Here is an 18580-nt window from a genome sequence, read left to right on the forward strand (position 1 = left end):
GTACTGGACACAGGGAAAGGAAAAGCGGAGGAGAAGTACTGGACAAAGGGAAAGGAAAAGCGGAGGAGAAGTACTGGACACACGGAAAGGAAAAGTGGAGGAGAAGTACTGGACACAGGGAAAGGAAAAGCGGAGGAGAAGTACTGGACACAGGGAAAGGAAAAGCGGAGGAGAAGTACTGCACACACGGAAAGGAAAAGTGGAGGAGAAGTACTGGACACAGGGAAAGGAAAAGCGGAGGAGAAGTACTGCACACACGGAAAGGAAAAGTGGAGGAGAAGTACTGGACACAGGGAAAGGAAAAGCGGAGGAGAAGTACTGCACACACGGAAAGGAAAAGTGGAGGAGAAGTACTGGACACAGGTAAAGGAAAAGCGGAGGAGAAGTACTGCACACACAAAAAGGAAAAGCGGAGGAGAAGTACTGGACACAGGGAAAGGAAAAGCGGAGGAGAAGTACTGCACACACAGAAAGGAAAAGCGGAGGAGAAGTACTGGACACAGGGAAAGGAAAAGCGGAGGAGAAGTACTGCACACACGGAAAGGAAAAGCGGAGGAGAAGTACTGGACACAGGGAAAGGAAAAACGGAGGAGAAGTACTGGACACAGGGAAAGGAAAAGCGGAGGAGTAGTACTGGACAAAGGGAAAGGAAAAGCGGAGGAGAAGTACTGGACAAAGGGAAAGGAAAAGCGGAGGAAAAGTACTGGACACAGGGAAAGGAAAAGCGGAGGAGAAGTACTGCACACACGGAAAGAAAAAGCGGAGGAGAAGTACTGGACACAGGGAAAGGAAAAGCGGAGGAGAAGTACTGGACACAGGGAAAGGAAAAGCGGAGGAGTAGTACTGGACAAAGGGAAAGGAAAAGCGGAGGAGAAGTACTGGACACAGGGAAAGGAAAAGCGGAGGAAAAGTACTGGACACAGGGAAAGGAAAAGCGGAGGAGAAGTACTGGACACAGGGAAAAGAAAACCGGAGAAGTACAGGATATGCACTGACACCAGCGGTAGCATCGCCCTCATTCACACCTTATCAAAATACAAGAGGAGTCTTCCAGCCTGGATCTCATAGTGACTGATGTACATCTCCAAGCCGTCCTTCAGCTGTCAGGAAGAAAGCACAGATGTGTCATACACAGCACTATATATACAGTTACAGATATATATAGATACACAGAGGGTGGACTATTATGACAAGAATAACATGTATTGTAAGAGGGGGAGGCGTTCCGGTGCTGTATATCTACAGATAGTGGTCCCAGGATCTCACGCCTCCTATACATACAAAACCAGACCATGGCCCAATTCCACGTAAGCAACGTTCCCCAGTCACCTTGTTCAGGTCCTGTGTGCTGGCTTCAAATCCGCTCAGCAGGGTTACATCTACAATAGCCATCCCAGAGGCACCAGGCTGCTTTTTCCTGGAAGAGAGGAGGACACAAGCAATGACAGTGCAGATAAATCTATGGGGGATGTGATAGGTAAATGTGATTTTAGCTTTTTGCCAAAATAATTGGCATTTTTCATACATTTTCAGTATAGGCAAAGCAGACACAAGTTCAACATACAGTACACTAAGGGGTCTACTCAGACCCGAACGCAAGCGCACGTCTTTACCCAGTGGCTGCATTCAGAGAGTCTGAGTGTGCACGACCCTTCACCTTGCGGGCAGATGCGGCTGCAAGGCGATTGACAATGGCGGTGCCGATGCTGCGTTTTGTGGGCGCCGTCCGGACAACGCTGGTGTGTCCGGACCGTTTTCCGGGCAGCTGAGTGACCCTCTGAGTCTGACACTACTACTTTGCATTGCAAAGCAGCGGAGTATGGGTCATGGGCGCCACAGACTCTGTCGGATCAAGGAGATGAGGGGGGTTGTTCAGCAGCTCCAGGAGTACTGGAGAAGCGGGAGGGGGTGTCTCTCTGGCTCTGTTTAATCCGGCCCTGACCCAGGTGCAAAGTTACTTGCATTTTTATGCTTTGCTCCCAAATCAGAAACAGCCCCTAAAGGTTACTGATCCGCTTTCCTCGGGGGCGATATATGAAAGGTGAGGCCCATGCGCAGTCTCCATTGCCCAACCCTCTCTTGCCGGCAGTCATCGAGTGGAGCCACTGTGACCGAGTCTACTGCACCTGTGATTTCTGTGGCACCGGCGGAGAGGCAAGTATAGTCTATGGGCACAGGTTATGTAATGTGTGCACCGCACACCCTAAAGGCCTGTGTACACTGTACACCCTGCACCATTATAGATACGCCTATGGTTTCACCATAGCTCTGCTGTACAGATGATGATATAAAGGGCTAGATGCATCATCGCTTGGAAAGTGATAAAATGGAGAGTGAAAAAGTACCAGCCAATCAGGTCCCACCTGCCATGCCACAGGCTGTGTTTGAAAAATGGCAGTTAGGAGCTGATTGGCTGGTACTTTTTCACTTTCCATTTTATCACTTTCCAAGCGATGATGCATCTGGCCCAAAATGTGAGGTAAATGTTCATGCACCATTTCCTAGTGTTTGGGCGTGTCGCGTGGATTACACTGCAGCATACTGGCCTACTCTCCCGGAAGACGCAGGAGACTCACAATTTTCTGGGTAGTCTCCCACACTCATGGAAGAGTAGTTGTACCTCCCACATCCCACCCGCTTCCTAGTGAAGCGGTCAGGGTGGGGAGTAAATCACTGTAATCGCAGCACCAGGTGTAGGTGACATGGCTAAATTATGTAAATTGCATCACTTAGCCCTGCCCCCTGTCCGCAAATTGCATCATTTATTGTATGGGGTGGGGCCTGATGATGTCACATCCAGCCCTTCCTGCTATTTTGTATCTTAAACCCTGGTAAATCTATAACTTCCATCATTTGGCAGGCTTTTAGAAAAATATATGTTCTATGTACCTCTCATAAATTAATCTGTAGAATGATGTCAAAGGTGAGGCCCATGTGCAGTCTTCATTGTCCGACCCTCTCTGTAGACAGAGGTGAGTCTTAGATATGTAATTATTTCCTTGTCCGTAGTACTATGGGCCCCTAATGCCCATTTCTGTTCTGCACAAGCTTGCTACACAGTTCTATGGCCCTCATTCCGAGTTGTTCGCTCTGTAATTTTCTTCGCATCGCAGCGATTTTCCGCTAATTGCGCATGCGCAATGTTCGCACTGCGACTGCGCCCAGTAAATTTGCTAAGAAGTTTGGTATTTTACTCACGGCATTACAAGGTTTTTTCTTCGTTCTGGTGATCGGAGTGTGATTGACAGGAAGTGGGTGTTTCTGGGCGGAAACTGGCCGTTTTATGGGTGTGTGTGAAAAAACGCTGCCGTTTCTGGGAAAAACGCGGGAGTGGCTGGAGAAACGGGGGAGTGTCTGGGCGAACGCTGGGTGTGTTTGTGACGTCAAACCAGGAACGAAACTGACTGAACTGATCGCAGTGGCAGAGTAAGTATCGAGCTACTCAGAAACTGCAAAGAAATTTCTATTCGCAATTTTGAGAATCTTTCGTCGCAATTTTGCTAAGCTAAGATTCACTCCCAGTAGGCGGCGGCTTAGCGTGTGCAATGCTGCTAAAAGCAGCTTGCGAGCGAACAACTCGGAATGAGGGCCTATGATCTTACAGATTTGTAGCTACATTAGAATTAGTACTTTTTATCCAAAACCAGACTAATATCTAATTTGTCCTCTTCAGATGGTATGACACATAGTTTTTGCAGATATCGGTCTGTTAGTATCCAGGGGGGCAGATGTATTAAGCCTTGGAGAGTGAAAAAATGGAGAGTATAGTACTGGCTAATTATCTACCCATTTATGGGATTCACTTATACCTCCAGTAACACTCTGAAAATCCACCTCTTTAGAACAGCTTACCCTACCCCTGCCTATAGTACCTGCACTGGTACTCCTCAATTGCTGTCCCAGGGAGAGATGTACTAGCCTTGGAGAGAGATAAATTGGAGAGAGATTATGGGGTTAATGTATTATGCTTTGTTATGGGGTGGTATCAGTGCATGTTATGTGCACTGATACCGCTTCTCCCCCATGTATGACAGCAGCAGTGCAAGAAAGTGACAGGGGCACTGACCATTCCAACAGCTGCAGCTGTAGTTGCCCGGCGCACAGCACCGGGACTGTGCACACATAAAACAATAAAGTTTTTCCCCCACAAATGCCGCAGGGGCCGCTGGGGGATTTCTGACTGGTGGATGCGCAGATAGTATGCAGCGCCAGTCAGTGGGAGCACAGACAGTCAAAAGAGGGAGAGTGTACTTCGACACACAGGTACTTTAATACTCTCCCTTTTCGGCAAACATGTTTTTTAATACATGCTGGCGTTATGTGGACCCACTGAGATCTGGAGGTGAAGCAGGTCCTCACACATAACAGCTGAAGCATGTTCTTTAATACATCTACTCCAATGGACCAGCCAATCAGCTCATAACTGTCATTTTTCAAACACAGCCTGTAAGATGGCAGTTAGGAGCTGATTGGCTGATACTTTATCTCTCTCCGCTTTATCACTCTCCACGGCTTAATACATCTCTCCCAGCTGTCTGTGCAGACAGGCCTTTGCAGTTAATGCTAAATGTTCTAAAGCACAGGTTCTCAAACTCGGTCCTCAGGACCCCACACGGTGCATGTATTGCAGGTCTCCTCACAGAATCACAAGTGAAATAATTATCTCCACCTGTGGACCTTTTAAAATGTGTCAGTGAGTAATTAATACACCTGTGCACCTGCTGGGTTACCTACAAAACATACACTGTGTGGGGTCCTGAGGACCGAGTTTGAGAACCACTGTTCTAAAGTAATATATATATATATATATATATATATATATATGTGCAAACTGCAGGAAATGATATGTGGGTTGGAGTTATGGATGTGTACAGGTCATTTGAATTATACCAGGTGTATTCTGCATTTTTAACTATTCCCCTACCTGACAAGTTATTTACATTCTAAAGTTCTCCTACTTCCCTGTTTATACTGTAGGCCATCGCATTTAATTGACATAACTCTATGGGGGTAATTCAGATCTGATCGCTGCTGTGCATTTTCGCACAGCGGGCTATCAGTTCAGAACTGCGCATGCGTATGCGATGGGTTTGTGCGAAGAATCCATTCGCACGGGCGATCACAAGGAGATTGACAGGAAGAAGGCGTTTGTGGGTGGCAACTGACCGTTTTCTGGGAGTGGTTGGAAAAACGCAGGCGTGTCCAGGCGTTTGCAGGGCGGGTGTCCGACGTCAATTCCGGTCCCGCACAGGCTGAAGTGATCGCAGCGGCTGAGTAAGTCCTGGGCTGCGCAGAGACTGCACAATATCTGTTTGTACAGTTCTGCTACACATGCGTTCGCACACTTGCACAGCTAAAATACTCTCCCCCTGTAGGCAGGGACTGTCCGATCACAGCAGTGCAAAAATCGCTTGCTAGCGATCAGGTCTGAATTTCCTCCTATGTTTTTAGACTTACTGTATAAGCAGATAGACGTTTTGTGACGTTTCTCCCCCGTGTGCATTATTTCAGCACTAATGTCGTCACCTCGGACTTACCAGAGACATACTTCATACACAACTCTCACATCCTTGGCTTTAGGCTGGGAGATCTCTCTCCGTACTCTCGTCCGCTGGTCATGCCAGTACATGTTGTCTCTGGGCTCGTCCGACTTTTCTCCCTCCTCATAATCATAGTCGTAGCTGTAGTCAGTCTCAGCTGCCAGGACATAGAGTTACCAGCAGAGTTACGGTGTGTACAACATGGACAGAATAGGATGAGAAAGAAGAGAACATAAAGGAGAAAGCATTAACCCAGAGGGATGGTGATTCATTTTTAGGGGGCTATCATGTCAGTTATTGTTAGGGATGGTCATCGACCATTGGTGATTCATAATCATCGATGGTCTATGGCCGATGCAAATACTTTTGCCATCGATGGGGGAGAACTAGATGGTTTCCCTCCATCGATGGCATGGCATAACCACATTTTATTTTTTTAAAGGCGCCAGGATATGGAGCATAGCTCCACCTCCTGATACCTGCAAAGCCCTGCTCCTGTGTACTGACTGGCCCACGGGACAGTCAGTGAAAGAAATGAGACGACCATCAGTTGTGGAAACCATCAATGCTCATCCATTACATACTTGGCAACCATCTATGGTCACTTACCATTTTGCCATTGATGATAAACATCAATAGTTACCACACCGATGGCCATCCCTAGTTATTGCGTTTGGGTCATTCGGGCTACTCAGTAAAGGAGTCATGGGTAGCACCCTCTGGTATTCTTTAGAGCACTTAAACCACCCAATACATCTAAGGGCCCCTCCATGCCGGCTCGAGAGGGGGCCCCGCGCTGCTGCACTGCTCCCGTGGTCACTTTCAGCTTGGAGTAACTGCCCCTAACTCAAGTGCCCTCCTGAAGCATCATGCTACCGCTGGAGAAAGTGCACGTGTGCTCTGCAGTTGGCCAACACTAGTGTACTGGGCTAGCCATGTTGTCCGTATGTGACTACCAATCAATAGAGTTATTTTAATGTCATTGTCAGTGGAGCATGGGAATGATCTCATCTTCAAGCACTACCTCCGCATCCGCCCTTGATGACGCCGGCTCAGCCTCCGCTCCTCTGATGACAACCCGGCCCGGGACGCATTGCCAGTCTGAAAGGGGTCTCATGGTGGGTCGCACAAGGAAGGACCCGTGTGCAATTCCCGAGTGTGACCCGTGATTACGATGTGAAAGGTACCAGTGGTGAGTGGAAGAGATGGGGCAGTGTAGGCTCTAATAAAGAGGACAGTTTTCAGAAAGAACTTTGGGGCCTATTTATCAGATAATAATTGGGAGATATCCCACGTAAATGCCCCTGGGTGTACCCATAGGTTTCTATGCAGGCTACTAGGCTTTCAGAGTTACCATCTTTAAATGGTGTTAGCCCATTGTAGCACATGGACCAAATTTGCAGAAGGCGCAGCTGCCAGAAGCAGAAAGTAAAGTGATCGCAACGCCCCTGTCCCGGCGACTCGGTAATAATACATGCAAGCGAATAAAAATTCAGAATTGCGGCGATTAGGATTCTTATTATTGGAGGCAGATCGCATATATACAAAAAAATATGCCCCTCAAAGATTTAAGGGATGGGGAGAGTCTGATGAGGCGTGGTAGGGAATTTCTTAGGTGAGTAGGGGCATGTGGAGAGTCTAGTTAGCAGGAGCTGATGGTTACCAGAGATGAGACCGGGCCCAAGTCTAAGGTCTAAGAGGACAAGAGAGATCAGATTTTAAGATTAGGTTTGAGGTGCATAGCATGGTGAAGTGGGGTAGTGTTGAGGGGTATGTAAAGGATTCTGGAGCCAATGGTTTTCTCTGTGGTGTGTCAGACTTGAAGCCACGAGAGAAGATCAGTATTGCCGTGGATGCATTAGTAGAGGGGGTAATCAGTTGTACGTATAACCTTCTCCTAGTATTTACACTTTTGGATGATATTGGCCCTCATTCCGAGTTGATCGCTCGCTAGCTACTTTTAGCAGCCGTGCAAACGCATAGTCATCGCCCACAGGGGAGTGTATTTTCGCTTTGCATGTGTGCGAACGCCTGTGCAGCCGAGCGGCCCGATAAAGTTTTTTGCAGTTTCTCAGTAGCTCTGGACTGACTCAGCCCTTGCGATCACTTCAGTCTTTTTGGTCCTGGAATTGACGTCAGACATCCGCCAGGCAAACGCTTGGAGACGCCTGCGTTTTTCCAAACACTCCCAGAAAACGATCAGTTGACACCCACAACCCCCTTCTTCCTGTCAATCTCTTTGCAATCGGCTGTGGGAAAGGATTCTTCATTAAATCCATCGCTCAGCAACGATCCACTTTGTACCCGTACGACACGCATGCGCAGTAGTAACCTGTTTGCTGCGCTGCGAAAAACTTCAGCGAGTGATTAACTCGGAATGAGGCCCATTGCCCCACTACGTAGTTGTAAACTTTCTGGCTGGGGGCAGCCAGGTCAGCACAGCGGTGGGCGATGCAGGGGCGTGGCTTGGCATAGGGGGATGGGTGGGGCCGTGACACCATGAGGCTGTGGGTAGAGGCATGGCTGCATGACTGCCGCTATATAATGCTGAGATTACCAACACTGTACAGCAGGGGGTGTCCCCCTTTGCTTTGCAGCACCACTCATAGTATTTTGCAGTGGTTTTAGGGGGCTTGGTCATCCCTCCCAGTTTTTGCTACACCCCCCTCGCCAGTACCCAGGCGCCGTTGATCTCTCAGCGGCCTTGAATGTAAGCAGAATAAGGCAGGTCATAGTAGATGTCACTTGGGAGTACTCACCAGTATTAGTGTTGTCTCCATGCACTTTGACCTCCAACCCAAGCTGCGAACAAGTTGACGTCTCTGCCTGCATGATGTTATACATCTTCAGCACCTATGAGAAAGAAAATGCTGAGTATCAGCCCCATACAGCAGCTTGAAATGGAGTGACAATGAACTTGTCATCTACACATCTTGGCAGCTATTTTGTCAGCATTACAGTCATTTACAAGAATTCTGACAGGGAACGGCTAGCAACCAGTATGATCACTGAAGCATTTTATGCAGGCCGCCATTATATGTGCTGAATCAATATTCATGAGCATGTGGTTTAGTCATTCATGCGGGATTGGCTGCATCCTGACTAATATTGGTTGGATGCACAAAATGGCTGCCTACATTGTCTGCAAGATCTATAAATAACAGTTTTGGTATGGGGCTATGACATACTTGATGGTGGGATTGGCGCAGTGATTGCATCATCATGGCCCCACTCTTGCTATACAAAGCCATCATTTCCTGACATTGTGAAGTTGGGGGGGCGGAGCCGCTATTGTGCCAATCATTTTATAAAGCCACCTTGACCATCCACTTTACTTGAGAAGACTTGCCTACTCTTTCCGCAGTCCAAGGGAGTCATCCAAGACTCAGAAGTTTCCCGAATGTACCAGGAGAGTAGATAAGTATGGGTCTGGACAGGGAGATGCATCTGAACCACGAAGGGGGAGGGTGCAGTCTACTTATTGCATAATGCCATGAATTGGGTTCTGTGAAAATGGGGAGGGGCCAAAACAAAGCAATTCTTGTATCTGGTATCATATCAGCCTTGTCCCCTCCCCACGGACACACAATTCCTGGCATTAAGCCCCCCCCCCCCCCCATCACACCGATTTCGCTAGGAAGTGTGCGGGATGCGGGTCAGCTGCCACTCTTCCGGGGGACTCAACAAAAATTTAGGAGTCTCCCGGACATTTTGAGTGAGGAGGTTAGTATGGGTTATGAGGGAGTCAGTGACTGGTCTACACAGTGAGGTTACCAGTCTTCTGTTAAGAGTTTCTATGTGTGAAGAAGTTGGATATCACATTAGTTGTTCCATATTTCAGTTGGGTCTACTTTACGTATCACTAAACTTAAGACGCAGCTCTCATACATAAGAGAGAACTGTGGCACAAACCCGCATTGCTTTGTATCTGGGCATAAACTGTTATTCTCAATTATCAGCCGTGTTCGGAAGGAAAAAAACAGGGTAAACTATAATGTGTGTAGTGTCATTCGTAGTATTACTGGCAGGAAGCCTGCTGTGTGTAGCAAATGTCCTGTTGGGCTGCCTTGGCTCTGCGTTACATGACCCGGTACTGGGCGGCTCTGCGTTACATGACCCGGTACTGGGCGACACATACGCAGAGACACGCTGCAGGATTGTCATACTCACCGTTACAGTGCCAGTTCCTTTGCCGGAAACTTTCACCTTAAATTTAGTCCCCATAGATTTCTACAAGACATAAAACAACCTTCACAGTCAGGAACAAATACTGTAGCACAAGCCTGGGAGTTAGCAGACAGGGGGCGCTGCTCACTATCTGTTACACGCTATAGGAAAATAGATTTATAAGCCAAGGTAAGGGGGTCATTCCGAGTTGTTCGCTCGTTATTTTTTTCTCGCAACGGAGCGATTAGTCGCTAGTGCGAATGCGCAATGTCCGCAGTGCGACTGCGCCAAGTAAATTTGCTATGCAGTTAGGTTTTTTACTCACGGCATTACGAGGTTTTTTCTTCGTTCTGGTGATCGTAATGTGATTGACAGGAAGTGGGTGTTTCTGGGCGGAAACTGGCCGTTTTATGGGAGTGTGCGAAAAAACGCTGCCGTTTCTGGGAAAAACGCGGGAGTGGCTGGAGAAACGGAGGAGTGTCTGGGCGAACGCTGGGTGTGTTTGTGACGTCAAACCAGGAACGAAACTGACTGAACTGATCGCAGATGCCGAGTAAGTGTGGAGCTACTCAGAAACTGCTAAGAAGTGTCTATTCGCAATTCTGCTAATCTTTCGTTCGCAATTTTGATAAGCTAAGATTCACTCCCAGTAGGCGGCGGCTTAGCGTGTGCAAAGCTGCTAAAAGCAGCTTGCGAGCGAACAACTCGGAATGACCCCGTAAGTGTCGCATGCTGCTCATTGGTCCAGTGAGGGGATAAGTGCTCGCTGGGGTAACAAGATCCAGTTACACAGATATAATGGTCTGGATGATGGGGGGTTGTTACAGTATAGAAGGACAGTACATACATGGCAGTGAGTTCTTTAGAAGGGTGTTAGTGCCTCAAGGTGCACAGGTGCTTTGGGATGGAGGAAATGACACACAATTAGGGAATCCTTCATACACATCAGACCAGTTTGTCATTTTATTACATAACAGAAGGGGGCAGCATAGCACCCCAAACACACAGGCGCTCAGGAACCAGCAGTTCTTCTCAAGGTGAAGCGGTTAGAAGGGGTCATTCAGATCTGGTCGCTGTTGTGCGTTTTCGCCCAGCGGGCGATCAGATCCTAACAGTACATGCGTCTGAGCCGCAATGCGCAGGCGCGTCAGACAGCTACAGCGGGCATTGCCAGTCAGCGACCGGACGGTGCGAAGGATTCCTTCGCACATGCGTACGCAAGGTGATTGGCAGGAAGAGGCCGTTTGTGGGTGGCAACTGACCGTTTACAGGGAGTGTCCGGAAAAACGCAGGCGTGTCCAAGCGTTTTCAGGGAGGGTGTCTGACGTCAGCCCCGGCCCCCCGATCAGCAGGATTCAATCGCACTGGAGGAGTAAGTCCTGGGCTGCGCAGAGACTGCACACGCTGATTTTTTGCAGATCTGCTAACACATAGGAACGCACACTTGCACGGGAGAATATACACTCCCCCTGTAGGTGGCGACTATCTGATCGCAGGACAGCAACAAACGCAGCCCAGCGATCAGGTCTGATTGAATAACCCCATAGAGTGCATGTGATTTTGGCCAGACACCTACCAGTGTGGAGGAAACCTATGCGGGCTCACTGCTGGCTCAGAATGAATACACTGTACTGTATACTACAAATTCAATTACACAATTATGTGCAATATCGATCTGATTGCGCAGAGATGTTTAGGTAGAATGTATAGGCATACCTCCCAACATTGAAGAATAATAATGGCTCCCCCTGAAAAAGGGGCGTGGCCTCAGAGAGAAGGTGGCGTGGCTTTGCGGGAACGCGGCTACCGCCTCTGTGAGCTGCTGGCATGCCCCCAGCCAGGGGCATCAGAACATTTATAGGTTGGGGGGGGGCAAGATAGATCCTCATTTTGGCGCCCCTGGGGGCGGAGCCACCACCATGGTGGAGGAGGAGACGCACTATGTAGATGGAGGCAAGGACTCCCTCTGACGGAGGTGCTGTGATGGGGGAAGGAGGAGCCTGGGACTGCAGCACTGCGCTGGTAAGCACCATTGTGTAGGTGAGGCTGGCCCCCGGGACCTCCGGGGAGCAGGCAGGGACGGCAACAGAAATATTGGGGACCAGTATGCAGATATCTCTGGGCCCCCTTCCCTACCTCGACTCCATACATCCCCAACCACTGCCACTACAATTCCCCTTAGGGGAGCAGAAGACAGGGGAGTGAGAGAGAAACAAAGAGGGTGTCGGCGAGGGGAAGCATTTGATATCCCGGCTGTGGGGATCCCGGCATTCAGCATACCGGCACTGGAATCCCGACCGCCAGGATACCGATAACTTTTCTCCAGCTGCAGCACCAGCACCGTTGAAAACTGGGTCTGGGAGCAGGACTGGCTGCACAGTGCACACAGCCACATCCTGCTGCTGCTGCTGCCCAGTTCCTGCCTGCACGGAGGTGATGTGCGGTCTTTCAGCTGACCGCACATCGCTCCTCCTGTATATCGGCGGCGCCTGTCATATTTTGAGGGGTGCGAGCTGCCCCCTTGCCCCCCTCATTCCGACGCCTCTGCCCCCAGCCCCTCTGTCTCCAATGCTGGCCTCCCAACTGCCCCCCGCCACCGCAGGACATCGTGGCCCACGGGTGAGACAGCGGCGGGACAGTGCCCAGAAAACAGGACTGTTCCGCGAAAGTCGGGACAGTTGGGAGGTATTTATAGGTGCCTGGAGTGGAAATACACCCAGGGCTCTGTTACTACACACCCAAGCCTGGTAATATTGGGCACAAAATTATAAGAGCGTTTACAAATATGGCCTGCAGGTGGCGATGCAGAAACCTTCTAGTCAAACCACTAATTTAGTTTGAACAGCAGCACAGGATTCATGGGGTCTGGGACTCAAGGTCGACAGCAATTAAGTTGACACCACTTAGGTCGATACCAATTTGTTGACACACCTTAGGTCGACACCTGAACTATGTCGACATGGACAAAAGGTCGACTTGAACAAGGTCGACATGGGTTTTTAATGTCTTTGGTGTCGTTTTCTCCGTAATGTGACCAGGAACCCAAATTAGTGCACCGTGACCCCTCACATGGCTCGGCTTTGGGCAAGGGCAGGTTACCGTTTCCAATTGTAGTCCACGTGGATCGTAAAGTATGAAAAGTTCAAAAAATGGAAGAAAAAAAAGTGAAAAACTTTTGTTGACCTTTTTCGAGGTCGACCTATTCCAGGTGTCGACCTAAGGTGTGTTGACCAATTGGTGTCAACCTAATTGCTGTCGACCTTTTGTCCGGATACCGATTCATGTTCCCTTTTCTGCATGTATAGTATAAGTATACTCTGTGTATATGATAGTATCATAGAAAGTTAGTGACTGGCACCTCAAGTAATGTAATCAGGGGCATTTTAAGAGAGGAGGAGGCCCGTGTTCAGCCTCCTCCATCGGGCCCCCTCCTTTCTGCCCGGAGCGCTGTAGAGTCTGAGCACTAGAGGGCTCAGACTCTACTGCGCATGCGCAGAACACCGTGAAAATGGCCGCTGGGCCATTTTCACTGTGTTCTAGCGGCGCTGCGGATGCCGGCGCTGGACTTCGGAGGGGTGAGTATTTTACAAATGGGTGCAGTGTGTGCGGTGGGGGCCCCCTTTGGACTCAGGGGCCCGTGTGCACCGTACACACTGCACCCATTATAGAAACGCCAGTGAATGTAATGGAAGAAAGCCAAGAAGAAAGATGGAGGCTTCCCAACAAGCCCACCGGATTCCTGTAGTATGAGGAAATGTCTCTGGCACTAACTAGGGTGTTGTAAAACCACTAATATAGTATTATAGTGTTTATGTTCGGCAATCCTCCTTACTCAGTAATGAGCTATTTATTAATAAGAGAATGTCCATTCCATATGGTATCATAAAATACCCAGAGGTTTTATTAAAAATATATATATATACTATCAGCGTCCTGGAGGTATATTATTAACTCCTACGCACAGTAAATTCAATATATTAGACTCTCAGCCCCCCTGTATCTGCCTGTCACACTCACCAGCTCCTCCTGGACGCTCTCCTCACTCCTCAGGGTAAACGTCTGCTTCCCAGATTTTTCCAGAGAGTTTACTTCCACAAACATCTCATTCTTTTCATTGTTGAAGGTGTGAATCCAATATTCAGAGAGAGCTTCCAGCGCCATTACTGTGTCCTAGAGGTGAGGCAACATAGTAATCATCATCAATAGCGGCTCCTCCCTCATTGTGGCCCAGACCACTCATTCTCCCTTCTCTACAACGCCAATATTTCCAGTGGTCCAGGAGGCAAGATATAATGAGACGGCCTATACACAAGCCTTCATGCATCAAGCCCACCCCTACTTTAAGTTCTCCTCTCCAGGAAAAGCCCAGAGATAAGACTCTGCTGGCCACTTCGGGGGCTGGGCTGTCACATCACTAGGCCCTGCCCTTGTTGTGGCAAAATAACGAACTTCACGGGGAGGGGCTAAATGACGTGATTATGCACCATTTAGCCCCGCCCCCTCCTTAAGGCGCTGCGATTCCCAGTATAATCTCCTCATCGTGCTTGCTTCACTAGGAAGTTGGCGGGATGCGGGAGATCTGACTACTCTTCCGTGGGTTCGGGGGACTAACCCGAAAAATCTGGTGTCTCCCGCAACTTGCAGTCTCATTTACATGAATAGGGGTATATTTACTAAGGTGCCGGTTTTTAGAATTGGAGATGTTGCCCATAGCAACCAATCAAATTCTACTTATCATTTATCTAGCTCCTTCCAGGAGATAATCGCTAGAATCTGATTGGTTACTATAGACAACATCTACACTTGTTGAAACCCGCACTTTAGTAAATATACCCATCAATGTGCTCTACGTTTTTGGCTGCGGAATGATATATTAAATATGAACCGGTTATCTAGTTTGCCAGCTAGTGTACGGTTATTATATGGAGGAAAGGAGTTTCCGATAGATCATCCACAAGGAGGTCTACACATGCAGCGGGGGACTGTTACAGTGCTGGAAATAGCTGTGTTCTATCTCACTGTTCTCTCTTTTCCCTGTGGGGAATAACCTATCCCTCAGTTGCTGACTGCACAGTTCCATAAAAGTCACTATTTTCACATGTTCCCTTTCTACTTAACTGAAATATTTAGCAATGAATGTATAATGTATTACTGAACTTTACATATGTTCTATGAAGCTGCTACCTAAGGGCGATATATACTTTATCACAATTTACTTGCAATCATCTCCCCCCGTCATCGGATCCTTACGGGCATTTGTAATCGCCGGCATAATTATCCTCTTCTATCCCGGCAGTTTGGTTATTTCTGGGGTTTGGTCCCAGAGCTTGAAATTCCACAAGTAGCGAATATGATTTTTTTCCCCGCTGATTTTTGCGAAAAGTCCATAAGCTTCAATAGCCAACGGCATCTAACGAGTAGCCACAATCTCTGGAAAATGACGCTTACTGGAGCACAATGCATGCGTCCTACACACAGCCCCATAGAAATGTGGACTGCTGCGCTGCGGTACTATCTCCGATATCTGTTGCAGACCCGTTAATACATATGGGGATCCACATGTGATGCATCGATCCTCAAAAAAAAGGATATACTGCATTTTTTCCTTGAATACATCTTGCCTTTAGACTGATGGGGGAGAGGCACCAAGCATTGGAGAGAGATAAAGTGGATAATTTGTCCAAAGCAGCATCTAACTGTCATTGCATAGACCTTGCTAGATAAATGACAGAAGCGGATCGATTCCTTTGGGCAACTTCTCCGTTTTATTCTCGCTCCAAGGTTTGAGACATCTCCCCAATATTCTGCTAGTCTCAGGTCCTACTTTGTGATCTTCTTTCAGAGTCCACCCTTGTTCTTGTGTGATAAACGTCTCACAGTCCAACAGCTTGGGGCATGTGGCCACGTGGCAAGATGTGGCTATGACACATGGTATGAGGGTAGGCTTACCATACTGTCTCTTTAAACCGGGACACTCATGAATTACACAGGTTCTGTAGCTGATTAAAGCCAGGTGACATGCAGGCATGAAGTCAGCCAGCCACAGAACCTGTGTAATTCATGAGTGTCCTGGTTTAAGGGGATAGTATGGTCAGCCTATTTGGGGGTATAATGGACTTTGCACGGTCCCGAGTTCAGAAGCAGTAAGGAGGTGGCAACGCAACTCCACAAGTGATCCATACCCTGCACAGAGGGGTAGCAGGAACCTGTCTAGTATAAGCTACCCTTGTATTAAGCAAATCTAGGCAAAGATAGGGAGAGAGAGACAGAAACACAAACAACGACTATTTAAATACTAGTGGTGGCAATAGCGGTAATGAAGGTAATGTATCCCCCTTTACAGTGGACCTGTCACATACATATATCACCATAGACCATTGCTATGGCTGAATATAAATGAAGCCTACTGTATCTATACTAGGAGCCAGAGACACCTTGGAGGCGCGTCCACAGGGAGGTCCAGCCCACACGTGGCAGCTTTGCTGTAGGTCATGTGTTCACGTTAACGTACCAGTGAATGATTTCTACATCAACTGTGTGGAAATGCAGATCATAGGCTGACGTTTGCCATTTGCAGCGTTTTCCTCACCTGAGTAGATTTGAAGCCTCCGCCGTAGTTCTGCTGCTCCGATAGCCAGGCGTACAGTTTGTGGGCACTGGTCATGTCGTTTCTGAGCAGAGTGGTCAGTAGCGCATACGCTGTGGTCTCAATGGCAAGCGCTGTGCCTTTGGGGCCTACGTACATCTCATTTTTTCCTATAAATAGGAAAATGTTACCACGGAGACAACCATCAAACTCGTACTTCATTTGTATTGATGTATACAGAGAACCAATCACCAGGTTCAACCTATGGTGATTGGTTCTATGGTGATTGGTTCTATGGTGATTGGCTTTTTAGTTTTTCACTGGATAGTGCAATTAGTGTAATCCTCCATGTTCCTGTTCAGGCATACAGATAGGCAGGCAATCAAACAGGCAGACAAACAGAAGGGTAGACAGACAGGCAGGCAAGCAGACAGGCAGGCAAGCAGACAGACAGACAGGAAGGCAGACAAGCAGACAGGAAGGCAGGCAAGCAGACAGACAAGAAGACGGGTAGGTAGGCAAGCAGACAGACAGGAAGGCTGGCAGGCAAGCAGACAGACAGGAAAGCAGGCAGGCAGGCAAGCAGACAGACAGACAGGAAGGCAGGCAAGCAGACAGACAGGAAGGCAGGCAAGCAAGCAGACAGACAGGAAGGCAGGCAAGCAAGCAGACAGGAAGGCAGACAGGCAAGCAGACAGGAAGGCAGGCAGGCAAGCAAGCAGACAGACAGGAAGGCAGGCAAGCAGACAGGAAGGCAAGCAAACAGGCAGGTAAGCAGACAGACAGGAAGGCAGGCAGACAGACAGACAGGAAGGCAGGCAGGCAAGCAAGCAGACAGACAGGAAGGCAGAAAGACAGGAAGGCAGACAGGCAGGCAGGAAAATAAGCAAAAGGGCAGGCAGATAGGCAGGTAGGCAGGCAAGCAAACAGGCCAACATACAGGCAGACGGCAGGCAGAAGCCAAGCTATCACTACCCCAGGTAGGTATTCATCTACTAATGTTATGACTGCTCTGTACACATATCAGTATACATATAAAGGGTCATTCAGGTGTGGTTGCACCTGTGCTATCATGTGCAAAGTACGGAAGCAAGACAGCAGCAGACTGTCAGTGATTTAGAGTCTGCTGACATTCAGGGTGGCGGGGAGGGGGCAGCAACTGCTTCTGTTTGTGTAAATGGAGGCATGTCGTCACCGTTTAGGGAGTGGGAAGAGGTCAGGGATCTCTGTCGTAGGATGATTTCCTGGCCTCTGCGACGGGCCGCCCGATAGTGGGAAAGAGATCTGATGTTGCATCCTAGGAGCAGGTGGGATCACTACTGCAGCAGGAGGCGTCTGCATGTAATAGACGTCTTCTGCTGCATCACCATACAGCGCTGACACTGCTGCTTCCAAGGAAGTTATAGCACCTCCAACCACACCTGAATGAGCCTCACAGTGCATGCTTCACAGCCGCATGTCTCTCCAGGGCTTAGTACATAGCATAGACTACAAAGTACCAGATCTCCAAGGTTTGATACATCTCCCCCTATAACTCTATCTCTTGCTCACCCAATCACACAGACATGTAAGTGTGTATCACATTCAGGTAAAAGGTCAATTTTACTGTCATAGACATGGATTAATATTTATCTATTTCATCGTGGAACCGCAGCAGAAAGAATATAATGCGCTACTTACCGGGTTCTACTTGGACGGCAGACATAAGTTTTGTATATACATTGTCCTTCAAAATGGAGTCGCTGGAAGTGAGAGTTAGGGCGTAGGCTGTGACAGTCAGGGTATAGGTGTCTGAGATGGAGTTCTGCATAGTGCGCAGGTAGTCAATGGCTTTACTTATGCTGCTCTTCTGTGGTAGATGGAGAAGACATGAGGGAGAAGAAGTTGGCACATTACAGCAGTGATGGACGTCAGCGGATAAGCACTATAAGAGAGGCGAGGAGACCACCACATACCACTTTGGTGTCATCTTCAGAGAGGGCGTCTTTAGCATGGTGGAGAGCCACAAGCACGTAGGCCGTAAGAGACACCTCTGCATTCTTCCCACTCATTCCGCCCTGCAGAAAGAGAGGACATGTTCTGAGACAGAGCGGGAACAGATGAGGTGAGGCATGAGTGCTAGCCTTTCAGCCTAGTACAGGAATCCAGTAGTATAATCATACAGGTGGCAGATAGGGCCTTTCTCAGTGCCCATCACCCCATTTCACACTCAGTCATCACCAAGGTGTAAGTAGATTGTATGCCAGGCCTGGCCAACCTGTGGCTCTCCAGCTGTTGTAAAACTACA

General features: G+C 48.5%; 1 protein-coding gene across 1 annotated transcript in view; it reads right to left on the minus strand.

Annotated features, from left to right (window-relative positions):
- The window catches only part of LOC134949536 (complement C4-like), a 198375-nt gene that overhangs the window by 48463 nt on the left and 131332 nt on the right, over window positions 1-18580 (minus strand). Inside the window, exons 27-35 of the mRNA XM_063938161.1 lie at window positions 18249-18350; window positions 17974-18142; window positions 16297-16463; window positions 13725-13877; window positions 9711-9770; window positions 8300-8393; window positions 5538-5697; window positions 1330-1417; window positions 1026-1100 (exon numbers count right to left, since the gene is read on the minus strand). Coding sequence (XP_063794231.1) covers window positions 1026-1100; window positions 1330-1417; window positions 5538-5697; window positions 8300-8393; window positions 9711-9770; window positions 13725-13877; window positions 16297-16463; window positions 17974-18142; window positions 18249-18350 — 1068 coding nt within the window. The remainder of the gene's footprint in view (window positions 1-1025; window positions 1101-1329; window positions 1418-5537; window positions 5698-8299; window positions 8394-9710; window positions 9771-13724; window positions 13878-16296; window positions 16464-17973; window positions 18143-18248; window positions 18351-18580) is intronic.

Source organism: Pseudophryne corroboree, chromosome 8 (genome assembly GCF_028390025.1).
Source record: "Pseudophryne corroboree isolate aPseCor3 chromosome 8, aPseCor3.hap2, whole genome shotgun sequence".
NCBI classification, from domain to species: domain Eukaryota; kingdom Metazoa; phylum Chordata; class Amphibia; order Anura; family Myobatrachidae; genus Pseudophryne; species Pseudophryne corroboree.